At 33.2% G+C, this 25,787-nt stretch overlaps 1 protein-coding gene across 16 annotated transcripts in view; it reads left to right on the forward strand.

Annotated features, from left to right (window-relative positions):
• The window catches only part of PPIP5K2 (diphosphoinositol pentakisphosphate kinase 2), a 71,163-nt gene that overhangs the window by 27,464 nt on the left and 17,912 nt on the right, over positions 1-25,787 (forward strand). For 11 of the 16 annotated variants that reach the window (XM_042990779.1, XM_042990778.1, XM_042990796.1 and 8 more), the window contains 10 exons: positions 251-433; positions 5,175-5,316; positions 6,085-6,308; positions 11,649-11,776; positions 12,356-12,470; positions 17,830-17,937; positions 18,029-18,145; positions 21,508-21,675; positions 24,034-24,207; positions 25,491-25,563. In XM_042990779.1, the coding sequence (XP_042846713.1) occupies positions 251-433; positions 5,175-5,316; positions 6,085-6,308; positions 11,649-11,776; positions 12,356-12,470; positions 17,830-17,937; positions 18,029-18,145; positions 21,508-21,675; positions 24,034-24,207; positions 25,491-25,563 (1,432 nt within the window). Of the gene's footprint in view, positions 1-250; positions 434-5,174; positions 5,317-6,084; positions 6,309-11,648; positions 11,777-12,355; positions 12,471-17,829; positions 17,938-18,028; positions 18,146-21,507; positions 21,676-23,213; positions 23,908-24,033; positions 24,208-25,490; positions 25,564-25,787 lie in introns of those variants that run through there. The other 5 variants (XM_042990787.1, XM_042990795.1, XM_042990797.1 and 2 more) reach the window with 2 other exon arrangements.

The following is a 25,787-nucleotide window of genomic DNA, read 5'->3' on the forward strand; positions in this document are numbered from 1 at the left end:
TTACTAGAAATTTCATCTAATACCACATTTTAAAAGATTTTTGCTAAGGCAATATTTAAACATTCCGAATTTGAAATTTCCAGCTCAAGCCCTGAAATTGTGATAGGTTGTATTATTAATAAAGTTTATTCATTGCAAATAGTTAGCTTATTCCTTATGAAATTCAGCATGTAACAAAATAATTATGATACTTTTCATTAATTTACATACTAATTTTTGAATTTGCGTTGGCTTTATTTAATATGTTTAGGGGCTCTTAGCTCTAGAAGGAGAGCTTACACCCATTCTTGTTCAGATGGTAAAAAGTGCGAATATGAATGGTCTTTTGGATAGTGATAGTGACTCTTTGAGCAGTTGCCAGCAACGTGTGAAAGCAAGACTTCATGAAATACTTCAGAAAGATAGAGATTTTACGGCTGAAGATTATGAAAAGGTGGGTCTTAGCAAACTCTTCTACATTGTGAAATATGCACACACAGAAAAGTATATAAAACAAAAACTTAGAGCCTATTGTATTATAAAGCAGTACTCCTAAGAGCGCCTGGGTGGCTCAGTCGGTTAAGCGCCTGACTTCGGTTAAGCGTCTGACTTCAGCTCAGGTCATGATCTCACAGTTCGTGGGTTCTAGCCCGGTGTCAGGCTCTGTGCTGATGGCTCAGAGCCTGGAGCCTGCTTAGGATTCTTTGTCTCCCTCTCTTTCTGTCCCTGTCCTGCTCATGCTGCCTCTCTCTCTGTGTCAAAAATAAACATTATTTTTTTTTTTTTTAAATAAAGCAAATACTCCTATAGTCCCCATCCAGATGGAGAAATAGAACATTGAGACACCTCTGATCCCTTTGTGCCCCTTCTCAATTGCAACTCCTTCCCAAACTCCTAGAAATAATTACTATCCTGACTTAATAGTGCTCTTTTTTTATAGTCTTCTTATATCAAGAATACTTATTTGGATAAGTAATCATCCCTAACTACTATGGTCTCAGTTTTGGCTGTTTTCTAAGTTTCTTACATTTCTTTTATGTTTGGCTTCTTGTGCCCTATGTCGTGTTTGTGACATTTATCTGTATTTTTGAGAATTTCCATAGTTAACTAATAATCAGTTCTATGTAGTACTTTATTTCAGGGACTAACAAACTTTTTCTGTAGAAGACCAGATAGTAAATTTTAGGCTTTGTCGGTCACATGTGGTCGCTTGATGCATACTCTTTTTGATTTTTAACCACCTTTTAAAAATACTGGGGCACCTGGGTAGCTTAGTCGGTTAAGTGACCGTCTCTTGATTTGGACTCAGGTTGTGGTTCATGAGTTTGAGCCCCACGTCAGGTTCCACACTGACAGTGTGTAGCCCACTTGGGATTCTCTGTCTCCTTCTCTCTCTATGTCTCTCTCTGCCCTCCTGCATATGCACTGTCTGTCAAAAATAAATAAATAAACAAACTTAATAAAAATAAAAATGTGAATACCTTTCTTTGTCCATGGGCTATGCCACAGACCACATTTGGCCTGCAGGCCATAGTTTAATGACCCGTATTCTATTTTATGAACATACTGTAATTGATATATACCTTGTATCATTGTTATAGTTTTGGGCTGTTGTGATTAATATTTCTATGAGTGTCCTTGTATGTCTCCCACTGCATATGAGCATACATTCTCTTGGGTACATTCTAGGATTGGAATTGTTGTGACCCACAGTATGCTTATGTTTCAGTATCAGATAATGTCAAACTTTTCCAAAGTCATTGAACCAATTTATACTCCCACTAGAAGTCCATGAAAATAATCATTGTTCTACATAGTCTCTATTCTTTGCATTCTCCGACTATTCAGTTTTGGCCATTCTGAAGATGGATGTGTAGTAGTTCAATGTGGCTTTGATGTTTTTTGACCATTTAGATACCGTCTTTCATGAAGCCTTCTATTAAATCTCTTGTCCTTTATTTCTACCTTTTGTCTGTATTTTTCTTATTGAGTGGTAGAGGTTCTTTGGATATGTGTTCTAAATACCACCACCTATTCTGAGCCTTTATGATGTCTTTCAGTAAGCAGAGGTTCTTATTTTTCATGAACTCCAAGTTGAATTTTTTTCCTTTATGGTCAGTGCAGTTTTGATGTCGTCTAATTTCTTTCTTTTTTTTTTAATTAGTGAGGTATAATTGACACACAGTGTTGTTTCAGGTGTACAGTATAGTGATTAGACAAATCTATATGTTCTATGCTTTGCTCAGCACCACGAGTCTAGTTACCATCTATCACCACACAGTGCTATTACAGGACCACTGACCATATTCCCTATGCTGTACTGTCTGTCCTCATGACTTCAATAACTGGATGCCTCTATCTCCCACTCCCCTTTGTGGTCAGTGCATTTTAATGTTTCTTTTTCTAACTAGAGGTCATAAAATACTCTTATGTATGATCTTCTATAAGCTTTATTGTTTTGCCCTTCACATTTATCTGTAATCCAGCTAAAATTGACTTTTGTGTGTGCTATAAGGTAAAGATGTCAAACTTAATTTTTGCCAACTGTATATACATCCAAATATACCAATACCACATACCAAAAGTCTCCCCTTTATAGTATCACTTTATAGTATCATCTTTATAATCTATCTGGTGGTCTATTTCTACACTATATTCTTTTCTCGATCCTGGGCCACTGAATAAGATCTCTCAAGTCCTACATGCTTCCTTCTTCAAGTTGTTCAGGACTTCTTTTGCATTTCCATATAAATTTTAAAATATGCTGTCAAATATCCTGTTGTTATTGATTTAGATGCATCAAATCTAGTTTCTGAAAATTTATCTTAATATATTTTTATGCCATTGTAAATAGTACTTCTAAAAATTTTATTTTGATTGTTGATACGTAGAAACAGCTTTTTAATATTGACTTTATATGCATCAACCTTATTGAACTCATTTGTTAGTTTAATAATATTTCTGTAGATTTTTTGATCCTTTAAAAGCATACTCACAGGTTTGTTTCTTCCTTTCTGATCCTTATTTGTTTTATTCTTTTTCTTGTTTAACTTCAATAACTAGCACATTCAAAACAATGTTCAATAGAAGTGGCATTTATTTTCTTGTCCATGTTCTCAAAGAAAGCCTTTAATGCTTGTCCGTTAGGTATGTTTTCTGTACATTTTGTAATAACTATTCTGTTTCAAAATAAATTTCACTCTGTCCCTATTTTGCTAAAAGTTTTGTCATGAAAAGTTACTGAATTTCATCATTTTCTTTTCATCTGTTGCATCGTATGATTTTTTGTGATGTAAAGCTATTTTGGCTCTTCCGGGGCACCTGGGCAACTTAGTCAGTTAAGTGTCCAACTTCAGCTCAGGTCGCAATCTCACGGTTCTTGAGTTCGAGCCCTGCATCAGGCTCTCTGCTGTCAGCACAGAGCCTGCTTTGGATCCTCTGTGCCCCTGTCTCTCTGTCCCTTTCATGCTCCCTTTTTCTTAAAAGTAAATAAAGTTAAGCTATCTTGGCTCCTAAAATAAAGTCAATTTACATAGATACATAGTGGTGGTGGTGGTGGTGTTAATATATCTCACTGGTTTGGGTTTACTATTTTTGGTTAGAAGTTTTACATCTATGTTCAGGATTCAGATTAACCTTTAAATTTTAATTCTTATGCCTTTGTCTGCTTTCAATATCGGGATTATGCTAGTCTCATAAATTTAGTTAGGGAGTCCTATTTTGGGAGAATAGTTTGTATACATATCTTTAATGAAATGTTCGGTAAAATTTACTGATAAATCCTATGGACATTTTCTTTGTGGGAAATCAAATAATCATTATAATCATGGAGTCCAGAGTAATTGTTGTTATGTGTTGTGTCAGTATTAAGTTACATTGTTGTAAGAGTTTATCGTATCCTCTTTAAATTCTTTGTGATGTCTATAGGATTTTGTAGAGTTGTCACTTCTTATTTCATAACATTCTACAGTTTTTTTTCTCTTGATCAGTTTAACCATGGTTAATATACTTTATTACTCCCTTCAAAGAAATAACTGACTTGTTGGTCTTCTGAATTTTACACTTGTTTTCCACTTGATTAATTTTTGCTTATATTTTTTTCCTTCCACTTTTGTAAACCTGTGTCACTAGCTGTCTACTTATTAATTCTTGAATGTTCAATCTTTTCTAAAATAAGGACTTTAGGCCATAAATTTCCCTTTATGATTATATGCATAAATTTTGTGGTTTATGCAGTTTGGGATATTTTCTAATTTCCTTTGTGATTTCTTCTTTGGTCATAGATGATTCAGAGCTGTAGTTTTAGAATTTCCAAACCTATGACATTTTTAAGTTAAACTTTTTTTATTTTGAACTTTCTATCATTTCAATAAAAACAAAACTTTGTGACTTTTTTCCTTTCTTCACTGTTGTGTGTTAAAATTTCTCACTCGTGGATTTTCCTTGTCTTTGTAGTTCTCTTAATTTTTGCTTTACATATTTGATACCATGTTATTAGGTAGATTACAAATTTAGAATAGATACATTTCAGTCAGTACATTTTGCCTCAAAGTTTTGAGATGAATATAGTAACAACAGCTTTTCCCCTCTTACTTGATTTTGGATTGTATATCTTTTTTTACTTTCAATCTTTTGGAAATTATATTTTTAGGTATATCAAAATCTGCATAAAGCTAGTTTTTTTTAATTTATTATGAAAATCTTTGTTTAAGGCAGTTTTATTTACATTATAAATTACTGATAAATTTATATATGAATCCATTATAGTTTATCCCACTCTTGACATACTCTTGGTTTGGTCTTAGGCAAGTTGCCTAACCTCTGTTAAGTACCTCATCTGGAAAAAGATGGTGAAAATAATAGAGTCTTAGTGTTATTACATGTAAATATATGTCAAACGACCAGAACCATATTGAGTCAGCAATTTGTCACTGTTAGAATAAACTCTCATTGTAAGTTAGAGTACTTTTGCTAAATTTTCTCTGTGGACAATCTAATGATAGCTTATGTTTGCTATTTTTTTAACATGTAATTCTGAGATTTTTACTTCCTTCTTGATGTTATTACTATATTTGGGGGGGTCATCTTCATGTGTGGTATTAAATTGTTCTCCAACTACTGGAAAGTTTTGTATATTGTTCTCTTGGACAATTAGGCATAACTACATGTGAAATATATACTTTACTCATTTGTAGCTTACTCCATCTGGGAGCATTTCTCTTATCAAATCAATGCATTTAATTAAAAATCCTGTGAAGACCTGTGACAAAGTTTATTCCTTGATACAAAGTTTGACTTCTCAGATCAGACATCGAATGGAAGATCCCAAATCATCAGGTAAATACTATGTGCCTTGGAACATAAAGCAAATAAAAATATTAACTAATTACTATAAACATTTTAAAATAAGATACATCAGTTCTTAAAAAATTAAGTCTCATACTGTATCTAGGTATGAGTTAACATACATCCAGCAAAAGAATAATAATTAGGTTATGGTTTATTTTATCCATGATAGCATGACAAAGATAATAAAATACTATTTGATTAATTATGTAGCGTTGTCATATAGTTAGGCAGCAAATAACTAGCATAATAAGAAGCAAACAATTGGAAGAAGATCTGGACTCTCACTCTGAGATTAGCTTGGTTTTAATTTGGCAACTTTGAAATCTAGGATTCTTGGTGGTAAGAATAAATCCTTTCAGCTATTTAATTTCTAAGATTCCTTTCGCCTAAAGACTGTCTATTCTGTTAGTTTTGTGAATCTAATAAGAAAATTATATAGTATTTAAATTTTGAATTGAAAATGTATTAGCCTAAGAGTTTTGTTATTGTTGTTCTTTTTCTTTTGATTATTGAAGTGTGTAACATGAGGATAGGTCTTTTACAAACCCAAACCCAAGTCCTAAGCCATGTATTTATATCTTTTATTTAAGTGTATAAAATGTATGGTTACTAATAATATACTCCTATGGTAATATTCCCTACTTTCTTAACAGTTATACCTCTGATATTTAAAAATGTTTCTAATTGTCAACTTTTTAATATATACCCTTAATCTGAGTCTAAGTTTAATATGCTAAATTTGTTATGTTGTTTTAGATATTCAACTTTACCATAGTGAAACATTAGAGCTTATGCTACGTAGATGGTCCAAGTTGGAAAAAGACTTTAAAACAAAGAATGGAAGATACGACATTAGTAAAATCCCTGACATATATGACTGTATAAAATATGATGTTCAGCATAATGGTTCCTTGAAATTAGAAAATACAATGGAATTATACAGGCTTTCAAAGGCATTAGCAGATATTGTTATCCCTCAGGTGAGTAATTCCTAGGAATCAGTTTTCTTACAGTGTTGTGTAGATTCTTTTACAATGCCTATCACTGGATAAAACATAGTTGGTTTTGGGGTGCCTGGGTGGCTCAGTCGGTTAAGCGGCCGACTTCGGCTCAGGTCATGATCTCACAGTCTGCGAGTTCTAGCCCCACTTTGGGCTCTGTGCGGACAGCTCAGAGCCTGGAGCCTGCTTCAGATTCTGTGTCTCCCTCTCTCTGACCCTCCCCTGTTGATGTTCTGTCTCTCCCTGTCTCAAAAATAAAATAAACGTTAAAAAAAAAAAATTAAAAAAAAAAACATAGTTGGTTTTCTTCTCTCTATAAAATCCATAACTTTTAAAAGGAAACTGAATAATTGTGAATTTTATATTCAAAACTTTTTACTATAGTAAGTCATTACCTGATTTTCTAATAGTTTGATTGTAGTGACTTTTTAAAATTTAAGAATTGATACTCTTAAAGAACAGTAATATACTAACAAACAAGACAACTAAAACAGGGTGGAATAAATTACTTAAGTGTTTGCTGGGTACCCATTATGTACCTATCAAGTCTGTGCTATGAAAATATGTGAGGAATGGGAGAAAATCGTACCTGTGGCTCTAAATTTTGCAAGTCTTTTTACTTCATGTGCAAGTATTTTGAAATTATTATTTAGAGGTCAAGGTGTAAGTTGTTATCAGAGGGGTGTGGGTTGGGTCATGGGTCTTTTCATTTATAGGAGAATAAAAATAAAGGTGTAACCAGAATTCAAATAATTTAAATGTAATTAGGGCAGAGAATCAGATTGATAATAAAGAGGTAAGTAACAAGACAAATTGAGATACAGGAAATGTTAGCAGATACCCTTTTGGGACCCGTTTTCAACTCAATTACTAATGATTATGTGGATACTGTAAAGAGGAGATTGGAGGGGCGCCTGGGTGGCTCAGTCGGTTAAGCGTCCGACTTCGGCTCAGGTCATGATCTCACGGTCTGTGAGTTCGAGCCCCGCGTCGGGCTCTGTGCTGACAGCTCAGAGCCTGGAGCCTGTTTCAGATTCTGTGTCTCCCTCTCTCTCTGACCCTCCCGCGTTCATGCTCTGTCTCTCTGTCTCAAAAATAAATAAACATTAAAAAAATTAAAAAAAAAAAAAAAAGACCTTTAAAGAGGAGATTGGAGTAGATCAGACATTCCAACTATGAGCAGACTTAAAAAGCAGGAAAAAATGGAATACATGAAGAGTATGAGGATTCTGAGCAAAAGTTGCTTCACTTAAAGATACATATAAAAATAGTTAAATAAGATCAGTGTCCTTAATATTTACAGAAAGTTCAGGAAAAACTGCAGGCTTTGACAAATTGGAAATTCAGACAGTGCACAACTTACCTATAATTACTTGTGTTCATGTTAAAGATTAGCTTATTCTTTCAGCATGAGAGAACACTATTTGTTTGATCAGATGTATAATATAGACCATCTTTGGTATATTACATGATTCAGTGGTTGGAAGTGTAAGATCCAGTTTTTTTTTCACTGTTTTGTGTTGCTTTGTGCATATTAGGTTCAGTGCACATTATTTATACTTATTCTTACAGTGGAGATTATTTTTAAGTATGCTGTTTAACAGGTGAGCTGTTAATATAAGATTCTTAAATATTTCAGGTGACTATATTCATTATTCAAAGTATGCTTTAAGTATATCTAAACTTACCACTTTAGTGGCTAAATACACAAATGATTTGTTACATAATCATGTCTGTTTTGTTACATGGCTTATTTTACCTCATGTCTCCTCTTTTTCAGTTATGTATATACTACATGTTCTAGAATCGGGAATGAAAAGTTGGTTTCTTAGAGTTGGGCTTAAAAAGATAGTCAAGTGTTAAAAGGGATTTAGATGTAATCTCTCCTATGTGTTATGTATGTATTTCAGGTATATTACTTACATCACTGAAGAAATTTCTTACCATCTCCTTGTAACTTAAATTTTTATAATGAATTTTTTAAAGTACTGTAATTAAAAGAACCAGTAAAAATGAGAATAGTTTGGGAAAGATTTGAGATGTCATTTGTATCTTTTAAAGTAATTGGTCTTGCTCAGTGGTTCTCAGTCTCTGTTACATTGTCTTTTGATGCACTTAGCTTAGATCTTCTCAGCAGTCTGAGACCTTATTTGAAGACATCTCCAGAATTTTTTTCTTGGATAAATTATTTATTTTTTAAACCTTACATCTCTTCAGACAACATTTTGTCCAAGCTTGCCAGAATCAGTCTTATTTTTGGTAAAATCATAATTATAGTTTGGTAAAGTTATAACTTTAAAAGCTGAGGTTTTTTTTTTTACATGCTTTCCTAGAGTTTTGAAATTATAATTTGAGGAAAGGACAACTTTGGGTTTACCTCCCTAACTTTTTGGTTTGATATTCTTTATTGTGGCAAAAATTTGGGATCTCTTCTTTTCTAATGAAGTGCTGAATTCATTCCAATAAATAATATTTTGTTTTGTTACTTTAAGTAAGCCTTTATAAATCCAGAACCATGGACAAAAAAAAAAAAAAAAACAAGCATTTTCAATCACTGAACAAACTAAAAATTACTAATGTATATGTAGTAATTGTAATGATACTATAGTTTATAATGGGGAAAAATGAAAATTTTGCCTACCTCATTTTCAAGGAAATAAAGAGTATTTCAAGCAGAGAGACTTGATTCAGTCAAATAATGTAAAATTTTGACTTGTTTAGAATATACTAATTTAGTTTTAGAGAATATCACTGTGTGCAAGAAAAATGCATATATGCTCTGGTGTACCTCAAAGTGTTACTATACCTCTAAAAATACATTTCTACTCTTACATTGAACTGATTAATTTTTATATCAGTGCTATGTGAAATATGTGCTTCTAATCATATCTAAGCTTAAATACAACATAATTACTTTTAATTATTTTAACAGTTAAACTAATTTTCAGCTGTTAACAGAATTTCTGCTGTGATAAAATTAACTTTTCACCTTTTGACCAGTCTCAATTTTCAGCAAATAGAGGCCCTGGCTTAAAAATGATACTTTAAAATCATCATGATTGTATGGCAGTCAATAAGAGTATCTAAAGACTAAATTTGGTATTAAGGTTTTCTTAACAGAGATCACATTTAAGAAAGTTTGAAAACCGTGTCTTTGAATATTTATGGATTGTGAAATGCAGAGGATTGTTTATAACAGTATTTGCCATAGAAAGTCAATTGACACTCTCATTAAGTAAAACCACATAATAAGCTTTCAGATAGCCTCATCTGGTATTTTAGTTAGTCCTATTTATGGCAGAAATATTGTAATTACACTTGAGAACTAAGATATCTAACAGTTATTTGATCCCAGTTGGTGGTAGCAGATGAACAAAATATGTCAATTTGTTAAAGGGAAAGATTTCTTTATTACAAAATTAATATACTTATGTGTAAATTTAGAAAATGTAGAAATAGCAAAAAAGATCACTGTGATGTTACCAACTAGAGAAAAACATTTTAATGTTTCGGAAAATTCTTAAAGGACTTTTCTCTTGAATCATGAAGATACAGTTTTTCTCATAAATTCATACATATAACAAATGTATTCTTTGCAAAAGGGAACCAGGAAAGCCATACTATTTTACAACCTGATTTTTGTCTCTTCACTTAGAACGAAGAACTTCTTTCATTTTATTAAACCTATATGTACATCGTTATTTCTAATAGCTAAATGGTATGATGTAATAATTATGTAACCATTTTTTCATATTTGGGAATATGATCTCTTTTATTTCGCTCTCTTTAAATATCTTTACATGCACTCAAGACTATTTCTGTAGCTCCAGAAATCTTTTACCAGTTTTCTTCCAGTTAAACAGTGCAGAAGACTACCTGTTTATTCATACCTTGGTAACAACACACACACACACACACACACAATTTCCCCCTGATGATTTTTTTTTAATTAAAAAAATTTTTTTTAATTTTTATTTATTTTATTATTTTTTTAATATATGAAATTTATTGTCAAATTGGTTTTCATACAACAAAAAAAATTTTTTTAATGTTTATTTTTCAGAAAGAATGAGAGACAGACTGTGAACAGGGGAGGAGAGAGAGACACACACAGAATCCAAAGCAGGTTCCAGGCTCTGAGCTGTCAGCACAGAGCCCAATATGGGGCTCAAACCCATGACAGCGAGATCGTTACCTGAGCCAAAGTCGGATGCTTACCCGACTGAGCCACCAAGGCACCCCTCCCCTGATGATTTTTAATGCCAATATTTTCCTTTTGTTCACATATACACAATTATATGTATACATACATGTTTTTTGCATACCCAATTCACAGTTACCTATGTTGGTAAGATTATTGAACCAATGAAGCTTTAGTTTAAGATAAATGACACCAAGAAGTATTTTCATAGGCCTTCCATCTGTAATCAATCAACCTCTTCTTTATTTGGCACTTTTCAGATCTGTTATCCATAAAGAATTTTTGCTATCTGGGAAGTTCCTGATAGCAGGAAGTAGCCTTTAAATTCGGATATCCTGAATGAACTTGGAGAGAGATAGTATGCCTGTTTCTTCCCTCCTTCTCTCTTCTCTCCTTTCTGTCTCTGTCCCTCCCACTCCACTTTTCTGCTTTCTCCCTCTTTCCATCTACACAGCTGTCAAAGCTTTTTCTCTTCACACATCAGGTCATTTTTAAATCTACCTCTTTGATCTCATTTTTATTACAATTATGAGTATGTTCTCTTAACACTTCATATCGTAATTCCTCATTGTAAATTTAATTAACTCATAGGCATCATTAAATTTGACAGTTTCATGACATTTCTTGCTCACCACTAGGTAAGTCTTTAAAAGTATTAGCCAAAGGCTTTTAAATAATTGTTTAGCCTTTTTCATCTTGGACATTTAAATCAAATCTCATGGTTTCATTTATATTTCTTTTCATAGGGTTATTGATTGTTGTTCTGTGCTTTAGTGTTTATGTCCTTAATCCATCTTTCTTTTAGGGTTATTTCTTCATTGAAAACTTTATGATTCAGTTGAGCTTCTGTCCATAAAGATTACATTCATCCATTCATCCTTCCCTTTTAAGAAATCACTTGCTTTTTCAGTTCTACCAAAAAAATTTTCCCATTATACTTAATAGTTGTAGGAATAGTATCCTTGCAGTTGCAAAAAATGTAAACTAGGAATTGTGTAATATTAAGAAAAAAAGCTTAATAGAAATATTTTGTCTGTTACTAGAATGTTTTAGCAGTGCATTTGTTAGAGTGCTTTGTCATTATACCCTTTTTCTAATATCATGTATTTTCTGCTCAGGAATATGGTATAACTAAAGCTGAAAAACTGGAGATTGCCAAAGGCTACTGTACTCCTCTAGTTAGAAAAATTCGCTCAGACCTTCAGAGGACACAAGATGATGACACTGTAAATAAACTCCACCCTGTGTAAGAGACTGTACTGGTATTTAAATCTGTAGGCATCTGTTTTTGCATACTTCAACTCTAATGTTCCTATGAAGAAATCAGGAATGTGTCATTTAGCGCACTATGGAAATAAGGATTACCTAGATATTCCTAACAGTTAACTTCCAACCAAGGTTCTTTAAGTCTCCAAATTGAGGAAAAACTGAGGTGTACAGGAAAAGGTGATATGTGTCATCATTCACATGGGATCATCAATGTGTACCCCATTCAGCACCATAAATGTCTGTGAACTTCCTTAGTGCTAAGACAGTTGTCATTGCTAATAGAGGAGCTAAAATGACCAAATTATTTGCAGTGAACTTGACTAATGTTAACTTTTGTTTTGACTAATCTCAGAACTTCTAGTTAGTTCTAGTTAATCTTCATGTTAGAGGAATATCTACTAAGGTAACTCCTCCTTGTGGTTGGAAGACTGATAGATTTACTTATTGTGGTCTTTGACTTCTAGTAAGATTAAGTTCCACTTTACAAAACAATGTCAGTACTTAATGAGTTTTGACTGTATGCTTATATTCTAATACTGTCTGCTATTAACTTCAGGTATTCCAGAGGTGTTCTGTCTCCCGAACGTCATGTCCGTACCAGGTTATATTTTACCAGTGAAAGTCATGTACATTCTTTACTATCTATTCTTCGCTATGGTGCCTTATGCAATGTAAGTAAAGTAAGTTATTCCCATCTACTTAACAAATATGGTTCTGTGAATTTGTAATCAAATCACTAACACCAGTCTTTACTGTGCAGTTTCAACAGTTGATCATTTGCCATCATTTGTCAAGTGTCTACTATATTCCAAGCGCTGTGATAGATGTTGGGAATAAAGACATGTTCCCTTCCCTTTGGAGAAGATTAATTTAAACAAACAATAATGCAAAATTTTTTTTTTATTTTATTTTTTTTTAACGTTTATTCATTTTTGAGACAGAGAGCATGAACGGGGGAGGGTCAGAGAGAGGGAGACACAGAATCTGAAACAGGCTCCAGGCTCTGAGCTGTCAGCACAGAGCCCGACGCGGGGCTCGAACTCACAGACCGCGAGATCATGACCTGAGCCGAAGTCGGCCGCTTAACCAACTGAGCCACCCAGGTGCCCCAAATGCAAAATGTTTTAGATGATGTTATAGGCTGGTGGTAATAAGATAAAGAGAAGCTGATAAATTTGAGTTATTTAGGGGTTAGAAAGAACTTGGTGTTTGTTTGGATATTGCTCCTCTCATCTACTGTTAGTAATGAATCATACCAAAGTTTAGCTTAAAACAATCACATTTTTATCTCACAGCTTAAAGGATTGACTGATATACTTAGGCAGTTTCGCTTTGGGTCTCTCATGAGGTTGTAGTTAGACAGTGACTGGGGTTTGAATCATCTAAAGCTTTCCTCAGGTCTGGTGCTTGATGCTGTATGTCAGCTAGAACTTCAGCTTGAGTTCTTGACCACAATACTTACATCTGGCCTCTTCATGTGACCTGCTTCCTCCAAACATGGTAGCTGAGTTCCAAGATTTAGTTTCAAAATGGAACAAGGTGCAAGTGCAAGACATTTTTATGACCTAACTTACAAAGTCACATAACATCACTTATACTGAGCTGTACTGATTGAGGCAATCACAGAGGTTCATCCAGGTTCAAGAGGTGGGGAGATAGATCCACCTTACTACATGAGTGGAGTGTCACTGTCATATTATCCGATGAGAATATGTCTCATCTTGACCACACAATCCATATTTCTCCCATATTCAAAATTCACTTAACCTTTTACCCAGTAATACCCATCCTATCCTATTTAATTATAAACTTGGCATCCCAGGCTTCTTCATCTAAGTCAGGTCCAGATGTAGATGGGGCTTCTTGGACACAACTCCTTGAGTGCTCAAAAGCATTCAGTCTTAAAGACCTATGCACTGAAGAGACCAATTATCTGTCCTTCAAATACCCATTATACAGTGGTGGGTTAGGCATGAGATAACTATAGTAGATAAACTTCAAGAGAGGGTAAAACAGAAGGTATACTGTAGTCATTGGTCATAGCAATTTTGAAATCTACCTAGGTACATGTTGCCCATTCTTTAATTAGGGTTCTATCATACTGGAGTAATTTGAAATATATTGTACTAAATAAATCATACCCAAAGATCTCTTAAGGATAAGCCCTTTTCTACCTTGGGTTCCCTCTGTGGTTATTAAGGGATGGCACTCAACAATCCTTATTACTTAATTCTGAGCATCTGAAAAACATATTCCTAAGATCCTGAGGAAGTCTTCTGTTTCTTTGGAGGATTTGAGGTCTTAACAAGTGTTTTTGCAGTCACATCGTTTTCATGGCGGATTCCTGTGGACCCTTTCTTCCTGAAAGCCATCTTTTAATTACAGCATTGTTTGTTCCCTAAAAAGCCTCGGAATGAGGAACAGTTTTTTTGGTGTTTTTTTTTTTTTTTTAAGTCTTGGCTTCTTTGTAATTGACAATTTGCCTGCAGCTTTGCTGTCTCCTGTCACAGGCAGTGAGAAGAATCTTGATGACATGTTCAGTACTTTTCCTAGAAATCTCCATAGCTAGCTCATTAGATATACTTTTTATTTTCCACCATCTACAGGCTAGTGTTTTTACACTTTATGCCACTACATAGCAAGAGTTCTTTTTCTTATACCTTCCAGTAACATTTTTCTTTCTGTAATCCCTCGCCAACAACCTTTTCACGGCCCATTAGGCTTTCACTAATGCTCTCCTTGAGAGCCTTCCAGTGCTCACAGGTATGAAGGTTAAGAAAGAGAAGAGAATTGAGAAAGATTCCCATATCTCTAATATGGGTAAATTGGTAGATATTCCTACCCATTCACTGATAAAACTAACACCTACGGAGAGGATCAGGTCTTAGAAAGAAAGTAGTAAGTTTAGTTTTAGACAGCTTGAGTATGTTCATATGTGAGGACACAGATGTGAGTTAAAAGTACAGAGTTAAGCCAACATATTAATGACAGTAAAGTAGTGGCTGATAATAAGATTCCCAGAGATTTTGCATTTGAAAAGATAAAAAAAATGACATTGTAGGGATTGACAATGGAAGTGATAATGTACCAAAGAGACTTAAAAATTTGAATATCTTCTTTGTTTCTCAGTATACCCAAACCATAGATTATCCAAAATACAATGTCACCCTGTTATATATCAAAAATATTTTTGCATCATCTGTAAAATAGCAACAAATAAGAATTTTCCTTTAATTTTCTTATTCTATTACATCCTAAATTTGACATTGGTATATATATTGATGTACACATCTATACACATCTGTTAACAAAATGGTCGGTCCTTAAAAGAAAATCCAGCCTTGTTTTCCTACTTTTTTAGTAAAGGGAAATTAGATGTATAACAAAGATTTGTTTTTATGTCTCTTGGTTCTTAATTTTATTATTAGCCTTGATGAATAACTAATATTAAAGTAACCCTGAAGTTATTTCAGTGTTCTGTTCTAATCATGTTTTCTAATTCATATGTTCTTCCCTCTTGTTTTGGTTTCTTGTTGGTCCCTAAGGAATAGCCAAGTGACATCCCTTGCAGCTTTAATAAACGAAATAGTTGGGGAAAAAAATGACCCTTAATTAGCAAGGCAAGAATTCACATATCCAATAGTAATGATGGAATTGTTTTTGGGGGAGAGAATTACGTCTCTTACATGGTTCATTTTTTACTCTCTTACATTTACTTAGGGGATGAAGCATGGAACATATAGGAACCAATAGAACAAGGCTATGGAGCAGAATAGTGAGCAATGGAGAAAATGGCAACAAATAAGGATGAAGAGCCAGTGCTTTGGGAATCCTAAAGGGATTAGAAAGCCATTTTTAAGCAGGGAAGTAAATGGCTTTGGTTGCTGTGTGGACAGCAGATAGGCTGGAGTAGATATGAAGAAACCAGTTAGGAAGCTATGGCAGTGATCTAAAAAAGATGATGTAATTTGGACTAGGGTGATGGCAATACAATAGAGCTTGTTGAGTATATCTCACGCTCAGCTGCATTTGTAAAACAGAAACTGAACACCATTCTTTTAAAACTCTGCTTCCAGATTTTTGAAAAAAAAAAGTATTTTTCACGTTAGTAAATACATGTAAAGTCTATAATATCAATATGATGTCCCATTTGCTAATTTTAAAAAATTAATTTATTTGAACTATAAATCATTGTCCCAGGTCATAATATCTTTATAAGACCCTGTAACTAATATACTTAAAACCTTGTTCATTCTCTTCCCTGTTGAAACTGTAGATTTTTCAGTGTGAACTCGGTAAAATCTAGCTCTCCATAATAGATTTTTTTTTAAAGGTGTTTGTTAAGGAAACAATATTGTAAACAACATTTCAGGGACTATATTGAATGAGACTTAATTTAAAAAAAAAAAGGTTTTATGGATTTTTGCATACTGACTATATTCAGGAAGTTACTAAATATATGCTAAATATACTAAATATGTAGTATATATAGTGCTATATATATTATATACATACACATAGTATATGTATATATATTATTATATATACAATATGTATAGTACATAAAGATATATAGTACTATATATAACATATATAAATATAAAAGTGCTACTAAATATTATTTAATTTCATCTCTTCATTAGCACTGACCTAGCAGAACCTGTACCTACAGCACTGAATTAGATATTATTAGATGGTGTTCTTATTCATAATGTAGGATCATGAACCTATTGAAAAATTTTAGTATTTAATTTAAACCCTTCATTTATAGTAATTCTCATTTAGTATAACTCAGAAATGTTATACTAACTTATATTTTTCTTTATTAATTTTTTAAAAAATGTATATATCTTTGCACATATACCTTCCCCAAATACACTCACAAACACACAGATGCAGTTGTTTCTCTGGAGTATTGCTTAGGTTAAGAGTAGCAGCTTTGATGGCTTGGCATTACAGCATTTAGAGGTGTGGATAGCCATTTGTTATAATGATGCTAAGCACACATGGAAGAATACAAATTATATGATGTATATTTAATTTTACTCTTCCATAAACTTGAAAAGGGGCATGCTTCCTCAGGGATGTCGAGTGTCTAAATTTGAAAAGGAAATACATGCTAGTTTTGTTTTCTGGGGTTTTTTAATATGCAATTAACATGTGGTGTTATAAGTTTGGGCTTTTGTATATCAAATTTCATTTCTTAAAACAATGCACATTTTATACTGAAGTGCAAAATACTGAATGCTCTTACTATATGCAGAAAATTGTATGCCTTTATTTCTAAAGTTTATGACATATGGAAGAGTTTTCTGTGATGTGGACCCTATTGACTATTGACTGTAGACTTTGTACCTTGACTAGTTTAACCTTTTCAGATAGAATTTTCTACTTAGAATGTTTGTAGTTCATGTTCTCTAGGATCCCTTTCAGTTCTGATGCTCTGTGATTAGATGTTTAAAGACCATGATTATCTAAATGAAGGTGGAGGAGCGATGAAAGAGATGGTAAGATTAATGGAACCTACATGTGCCACCTCCTGCTGATTATTTTAAATACCACTGCAGTGTAACAAGGCATATTTACGGATAGGCATGTAATACATACATGCACTATTTGATGGTGGAAAAATAGCTCTATTCTTAGATGATGGTATTCAGTTTACGAAGCATGATACTACATCAGGTACTTTGGAACTTAAGGTTAACAACTCACTGCTCCTTACCCTCAGAATTCAGTTGTGGGTTTGTATTTCAAGAGATTTTTAATTTTTAAATTCTAGAAGCTATTAAAAAAAAGTTACCACTAGACTTTCTAAGAATGCCATAACAGATTTTTAAAATAATTAACCTAAACATAAGTAATTTATCAAGACTTAAAGATAGTGGAGTTATTTTGAGAGGTTGAGCATATACTTATTTACCTTATTTGTATGGTATCACTCAAGATTAAATAACTACCATAATGAAAATAGAGTGACTTTCAAGTAAAGCAATAGGAGAAAATGCTTACCATATACCTTTTGTTTAGGAATCGAAGGATGAACAGTGGAAACGGGCTATGGATTACTTAAATGTTGTCAATGAACTCAATTATATGACTCAGATTGTTATCATGCTTTATGAGGATCCTAACAAGGTAAAAAGAGTTCTTGATTTGGGTGTATTACCATAGGTAAATAAATAGCCTGACGTTTTTCATTTTGAAAATGTTCTATAATATTTTTTAGGATCTTTCCTCAGAGGAACGCTTTCATGTTGAATTACATTTTAGTCCTGGAGCTAAAGGATGCGAAGAAGACAAAAATTTACCATCAGGCTATGGATATAGACCAGCTTCAAGAGAGGTAATAAAGATGAAATTCTCAGGGCTTGGTTATATACTGTGAGATCATGACCTGAGCCGAAATCAGGAGTTGAAGACTTAACCAACTGAGCCACCCAGGCACCCTGGGAGGACAACATTTCTGAGCATACTAGAATTTTATGTTTTATTTAGATTTTTTTGTATTTTTTTGATGTTCTTCATTTTTGAGAGAGAGACAGTGACAGAGACAGAAACAGAGCTCGAGCTGGGTAGGGGCAGAGAGAGAGGGAGACACAGAATCCAAGCAGGCTCCAGGCTCTGAGCTGTTAACACAGAACCCAATGTGGGGCTCGAACTCACAAGCCAGGAGATCATGATCTGAGCCCAAGTCTGACACTTAACCGACTGAGCCACCCCGGGGCCCCTAAACTTTTTGTATTTTTAAGGCCATTATTTACAATACTTAACTATAGTTTTGGTTTGGGTTTTGGTTGTCATATTACTTGAGCACTGTTGCAAGGAGTATGGCCTGTCGCAAAAGATGAGTGCGCAAATAAAGTGCAGTTAAGCAAAGGTCCTCATACTGGATGGAATGAGGCCCCAGGGCCCCCCGACTCCAGAATGAAGCTTTTTGTTAGGATAATTGTGCATAAAGTCATCTAAGCAAGTGTTAATTAATCTAATGGTTTAGCTTTTCAAGGTTGAATTTCGAGTTAATTGTTGCTATAACACTAGGAAGGGTCAGGTGTGAAGGAGGATCCGGCCCTGGACAATGTTAATGGCTCTAGGCTTAGGAGTCTAGCCAGCCTAGTTCAGGTATGTAAACATTTCCTAAGGCCTTGCACCTTCTCCAGCCTTTCCCTTTTGAAGTCTTTTCCTTTGATGCTTCTCTCCTGCATCTCCCACAGAGCACTATTGCATGGTAAACATTGTGCTAATAATAATAAGCACTTGGCACAAATTATTGTATTTTAATTCTTAGAGTGATCTTACAAAGTTAAATATATATTAAATTTAAAACTTTTTACTAAACTATAACTCATATTGATAAATCCAAAGTGTATAGCTTAATGATGTATTGCAAAAGGAACACAATTATAAAACAGCCAACCAGGTAATAGATAGAATAATATCATCATTCCAGAAGATCCAGTTGTGCCCCTCCCTGTCATAGTCTCCCTGTCTTCTCCCCAAAGATACCTATCAAGACAGTTAGCACCATGTTTTAATTATGAATATTTTTGAACTTGTTATAAATGAAATCACAAAATACATGCTTTTTTGGGGGGTGTGAGGTGGGTTTTCTTTCATTATGTTAATGAGTTTCATCCATTCTGTTGTTTCTGTTGTCATATAGGATTACATGGCAACAATATATAGAAGTAAATATAGTGCAATGTGTTCATCTATTCCACTTTGATCATTTGTTTCCAGTCAAGCTATGAAGATGAGTGCTTTCATGAACATTCTTGTACAAGTCTTTTGGTGAATATATGTACATATTTCTTTTGGATATACATCAAGGAGTAAACTTGCTAGGTCATCGGGTGTGCATATGTTCAGCTTGAGATAATACAGTCAAATAGTTTTCTAAAGATACTGCCATCTTTGTCAGCCCCTGGTATGATATAGATACAGATACAGATATAGATATAAATAGATAAATAGATTTTTTTTTTAATGTAGCCATTTTGAGGGATATGTAGTGATTTCTTGTCATGGTTTAAATTTACATTATCCTCATGACCAGTAACGATTGGCACCTTTTCATATGTTTATTGGCCATTTGGATATGCTTTTATGAAGTGCTACTAGCTTGGACCAGTATGGTGTTGAATAGAAGTGTTGATACTAAACACTTAGACATTCTCAAGCTAAAGCAAAAAGTAATGTTGCAAAGAGATCTTTTTGGGATTTTGATTGAGATGACATAAATTCTCCAGATCAATTTTGAGGGCAATAACACAGTATTTGAGGGCAATAACAAGGACTTGGTATATCTCTGAATTTATTTAGCTATTTTTATATCTTTTTGGTACAATTAAGGGACTTTTTTCATGTGTTGTATCTTTGTCAGATTAGTTCCTAGGTCTTTGTATTTTTATGCTATCATAAATGGCTTATTCAAATTCTCCTTTGTTTGTTATTGTCAAATTGAATTTTAACTCATTTTTATATGAAGATTTTATAACTAGCAGCCTCATTGCATGCTATTATTCATTCTAGTAGTTTATCCATAGAGTCATTTGGATTTCCTATGTATATGACCATATCTATTAATTGTGACAAATGTCCAGTACAGTGTTGAGTAGATTTAGTAATGGTAGACACACTAATATTTCAGTGATTTATTAACTGATGATGTGTCAAGATCTTTTTTTTTTAATGTTTATTTATTTTGAGAGAGAGAGAGAGAGAGAGAGTATGAGCAAGCACGAGCAGGGGAGGGGCAGAGAGAGAGGGAGACACAGAATCCAAAGCAGGCTCCAGGCTCTGAGCTGTAAGCACAACCCCACGCAGGGCTCGAACTCATAAGCCGTTAGATCATGACCTGAGCTAAAGTCAGATGCTCAACCAACTGAGCCACCCAGGTGCCCCGATGTGTCAAGATTTTAGATATCCCTTAACCAATGAAAGAAGTTCCTCTTCATTTCCTATACTCCTTAGTTTGATGAGGGGTTTTAGGTACTTCTGCTTGACTTCTTTTTGCTAATCTTATGTTTGTGAGATTCTTTGATATAATTATATTTACTTTTAGTCTGTTCATTGTTGCTGCTTTACAAAACGTGTTTTAGTGTTATGACTATGCCCCAATTTACTTATTCTATTATAGATATATATTTGGTATAAATTTTTTTAATTTGTTTATCTTTTACCTGGGACTTCATCTTATTCATCTGTGTCCTGGCACACCCAGTAAATATTTAATAGGTCATCGCATGATTATTTATGTATGCAGTCATCACATGTGTTGGGAATATTTGGAACAGAATTTAAATATTCTGAAATTTATAAATCAAAATGCTATTTTAGTTTGTGCTCATGCTGATGCCATTCCTATATAATAAAATTGATGTCTGTTATTACTGTCATTTGTTATTATTTCTTATTTATTTTGGCATTTGATAAAAATTAAGTACTTTGTTTTAGATGGCTTTATATTGTCATTTAGCTGTTTAATTTCTCTGTGGAGTATATGTTTTTATTAAAGTTGGGTACTCTGTCATCTGTCTCATGATACCTAGTACAGTACTAGGCTGTTGTAAAAATTCAATTAATATGGATTGATTTGAATAAACAAACTTGTATATGTACTTCAACTGACTTCACCAACTGGTGGTTGAATTTGTTCATCAGAAGAGAATTTATCTGAATTTTATATGTTGTATTCTTTGCCTACAGAATGAAGGCAGGAGATCTTTTAAAATTGATAATGATGAGGAACCACATACTTCTAAAAAAGATGAGGTTGATCGTGCTGTGATACTGTTCAAACCAATGGTATCAGAGCCAATTCATATACACAGGAAGTCTCCACTTCCAAGATCTAGGAAGATGGCTACAAATGAAGTAAGTATATGTGTCAGAGCATGTTTTCATTAAATAAACTAACTATATTTTAATAAACCAGAAAAGAAAATACAGCTTTAATTATGGAACTTGGGACCCTGACAGATTTTTTATTTTTATCTTTGCCTATTTTTCTAATAAATATTTTAAAAATATAGAGGCTATTAAAAAAGAGATCAGTTTTAAGAATCTGGAGCTCTATGTATAGTTTTTGTAACCAAGTTGAATAAATACGGTAAAATAAGACCTTTCCAAGAGCTGATCTATTTTTTTTTTTTTTTGTCCTGTCACTTTAGGTTATTCTAATAAAGAACTTTTTTAAGAGTTTGATGTAATGAGCAGAGAATAATTTTTGTCTGAAAGGAGAGAGGTATTGCCAGAAATGCTTCAACAACAACTGATTCCAGTGACACTGTAATAAAGATATGAACTTCTAAAATGTCAGCCTGATTGCAAAAACCAGTATAGGAATTTGAAAATTTGAAGAGATAGTTGAAAGTTTACCTTTGTCTACAATTAAATAAAGCTAGTTCTTATGTTCTCTAATAGAATAACACTTAAATAACTACTAAAAGAAGACTTAAGAGGAAAGTTGAATAGTTGGATTGTAGCTAGTTAAGTAAATATTTAACACCTGTATATATTTTTATATTTTAAATACCTTAATTTTGGGTTATCTGTATTCTCAGTAGCATGATTCTCCCCAGCACTGATTGAGATTAGTGCTTATAAATGTTGTCTAAATGCTAAAGTAAAAGCATAGAGCAAGATTGTAAGATAGAAACAACCATAAACTTTTAATTAGAAAAATATTTTTTGTTGATAATTAAACATGCCAAGACTTAAGAGTTAGGTATAACATTTATTTAGCAGTTGTTGAGTCAGAATATAAACAACAAAAAAGAATTATGCTCATTTCTATAGCCTCAAATTATACAAACATAAGTGCTTTACGATTCTCAAATTTCAAATATATCTGTGACCCAGTTGGGCAAGTATGAATAGGAAAAACATCCATCAGTAAAATAGATTGTTATAATTTTATAATGAAAATTGTGTACTAGTTAGGATTTCTATGATATTCTAAGTTAATTATAAAAGAGGACGACTAACAACTGTAGAATTTGGGATTATGTTCTACTATACTTAATTTAAAAATGAGATACCTGGGGTTATGTTCAGGTATCTTTAATTAAAAAAAATTGGGAAATGACATATTAATATAACCTAAACTACCATTTGTGTGAGGGCAGTGATTTTGATGTTGTTGAATAAGAGCAATCTGCAAATTAATCAGATTGTTCAAAATTTCACCATTAAACCTTCTCCTGCACTCCAAAAACGTTATAACACTGATACAGCCAAATGTGTTGGGAGTCCATTTTGCAACACATTTATGTTTATAAAATCTTCAACAAAATTACTGCCCTTTGTTAATTCTTAAGACGCAGAACACATTTATAAACCTTTTTCTCATACTTAAATAGTTGCTTTCAAGAGATTATTTCTATGCCATGCTAAACTTTTACTTCCATAAGGTAAATAATTCAAGTAAAACCTTGAAGACTTTTTCCAGCGTCCACCATCTCCATGGATATCAGAAGTTTGTACTTCCAAAAGACACACAGAGAGAAAGACTATTCTCTTCATTTTGTGCAAGTAGATTTTACTCTGTCCTCACTGTCTGAAACCTGAACATGCAAACATGTAAATGAGAATGTTTGCTGCATGTTTTGCCTATTGAACTCTATGAATCTTTGGAGGGGGTAAACAAATAAATAACTTGAAAGTGGAAACAAGTGCAGTTTGAATCCATCTTACCTCTTTTTTTTTTTTTTTTTTTTTTTTTTAAATATGGCTGGCAGACAGGTTTTCTTTTCTACCTTACATACATTGAAATCTCTTTAACCCTTTGCACAATTCTTTAGTGCTTTGGGTTAAAAGGTTAGTATAGCACAAAACGTCTTGAATATCTAAAATTAAACAATACTTTCATATTTTATAAGTTGCTAAGACAGAAAATTGTTAAATCTTTCCAGTTTTAAGAGACAAGGAACAACTATTAAGCAGTATAGATATTTTGTATATTTAAGATAATAAGGTAATTCTTACAGTTGTTGTCACATGCAATTAGATTTGTAAGCCATTCCTGTCAGTTTCTCAAATATTTGAATTATTTGGCTCCCAAATTACTGTTTAATAGTTTTTTAAAAATTGTTAAACAAATGCAAACAAACTGTATTTTTTTTTCTTTCTGATCATTTGGCTCTGTTGTATCTAACTTTGCATGCTCTGCTTTTTTTTTTTTTTTTTTTTTTTTTTTTTTTTTTTTTTTTTTTGCCCCTTTCTCACTTCCAGGAAGAGAGCCCCCTGAGTGTGTCTAGCCCAGAGGGTACTGGTACCTGGCTGCATTATACCAGTGGTGTGGGTACTGGGCGTCGAAGACGCAGATCAGGGGAACAAATCACTTCTTCCCCTGTCTCCCCCAAATCATTGGCTTTCACATCCAGTATTTTTGGCTCATGGCAACAGGTTTTTAAACTTTACTTCATTAAAATTTTCTACCTGCATTCAGAGCAACAAATAGCTGTCTTTGAGGACATCTAATCCCTTATATTTAACATCAGAGTAAATCCTTCTGTATTTTAATTTTTAATTTTCAAATGCTCGTGATATCTGACAATATTTGAGGGAAAGAAACCACTTACATTGCATGTGTTGAGGATTTTTACTGGGAGGGTTTTAAATATCCAGGAGTAAAAAATTAATAAGTTTTATACTCCTGGAACTTTTAGTGTTAATAAAAAAATTTTTTTAAAGGAGAGAAATCGTTTTTTTGGCATAGTTGTCCTTTAAAACATTTAGAAACAAAATTACATAATTTGATGGTAAGAAAATTCAGTAACCATTTCCCCCATAATTGAAATATTAGACTCCATTTGGAATTTGCTGAGAGTTTGAACATTTTTTAAAATCCAAGATTTACATGGTCCTGTGTTAATTAGCAGGGCTCATGTAATACTGATTGTTCTCTCCCTCACTATTGCATTATCTGGAAGTATCTAAGGGATATATACAGCATGGGGTTTAGTTGTGTAATATTTTAATGCTCTCTTTATGAGAGGGTATAATGTATAGGTGCCCACTAATAATGTGGGCCAAAGTTAAATGATTTCAGAAGGACTTTCTGTGATGACATTTGGAAATTTAAAATACTAGGGTTTGGGGGTTTGTTTTGTTTTATAGTGGAAGGTTTTACACTTCCATGCTGTTACACATGACTTTTTTGAGAATTTCAGCAATTTCCTTTTGGAAGTATAATGCATTTGATTATAGGAAAAGGGATTATGGTATCCATTAAGGCTGTGAATATTTAAAGGTTACTCTGATAAAGCCCGTGCATGGATCAGTAATTGTATGGTGACCTCAACAGTCTCTGTCTGTCTTTTCTTTTGTTTGTGATTGTTTTTTCCCCCCTTCAAATACAGGAGCTGTTTAAAAGTGGGCATTTGGCTTCTTTTAAGAGAGTGTGAAATTTTATCAATCTATTAATTGTTTCTTTTCATCTGTCTTGTTTCATACATGATATTTCATTCTGAATGCCTGCTTTGCACCACTTCATTGCAAGGACTTCATATGAAATGGACTCCCTTCAGAAGGGGATCTTGCATGATCTTTCATGTTTTATGTATTTCTACTAATATTTATCATACAGCTTATTAACCTTTGTCTGTCTGGAACAGGCTGCAAATGAAGTATGGACTTTTAAATTGATTTTACTGTTTTACCTCATTTATTTTGCTTTCCTTGTGCAGGTTGTATCTGAAAACGCTAATTATCTGCGAACACCAAGAACTCTTGTGGAACAGAAGCAGAACCCTACTGTAGGTATGTGGTCTAAAGGAAATTGAACTCCAGACCTTCAACTCCCTATTTTGCACACATGTAAAACTAACTCTTCAGTGACGAAAGCATGACCAAATGCTATGCTTTATTTTTATTTAACATACACTAATTCAAAAATGTTGAGTTGTACAACTCAAAGTATACAATAAAGTTTTGATAAAATGAACAAGAAATAGCATTTAATTTTGATGTATAATTTTTTTTAA

This window comes from Panthera tigris, chromosome A1 (assembly GCF_018350195.1).
Source record: "Panthera tigris isolate Pti1 chromosome A1, P.tigris_Pti1_mat1.1, whole genome shotgun sequence".
Classification (NCBI taxonomy): Eukaryota; Metazoa; Chordata; class Mammalia; order Carnivora; family Felidae; genus Panthera; species Panthera tigris.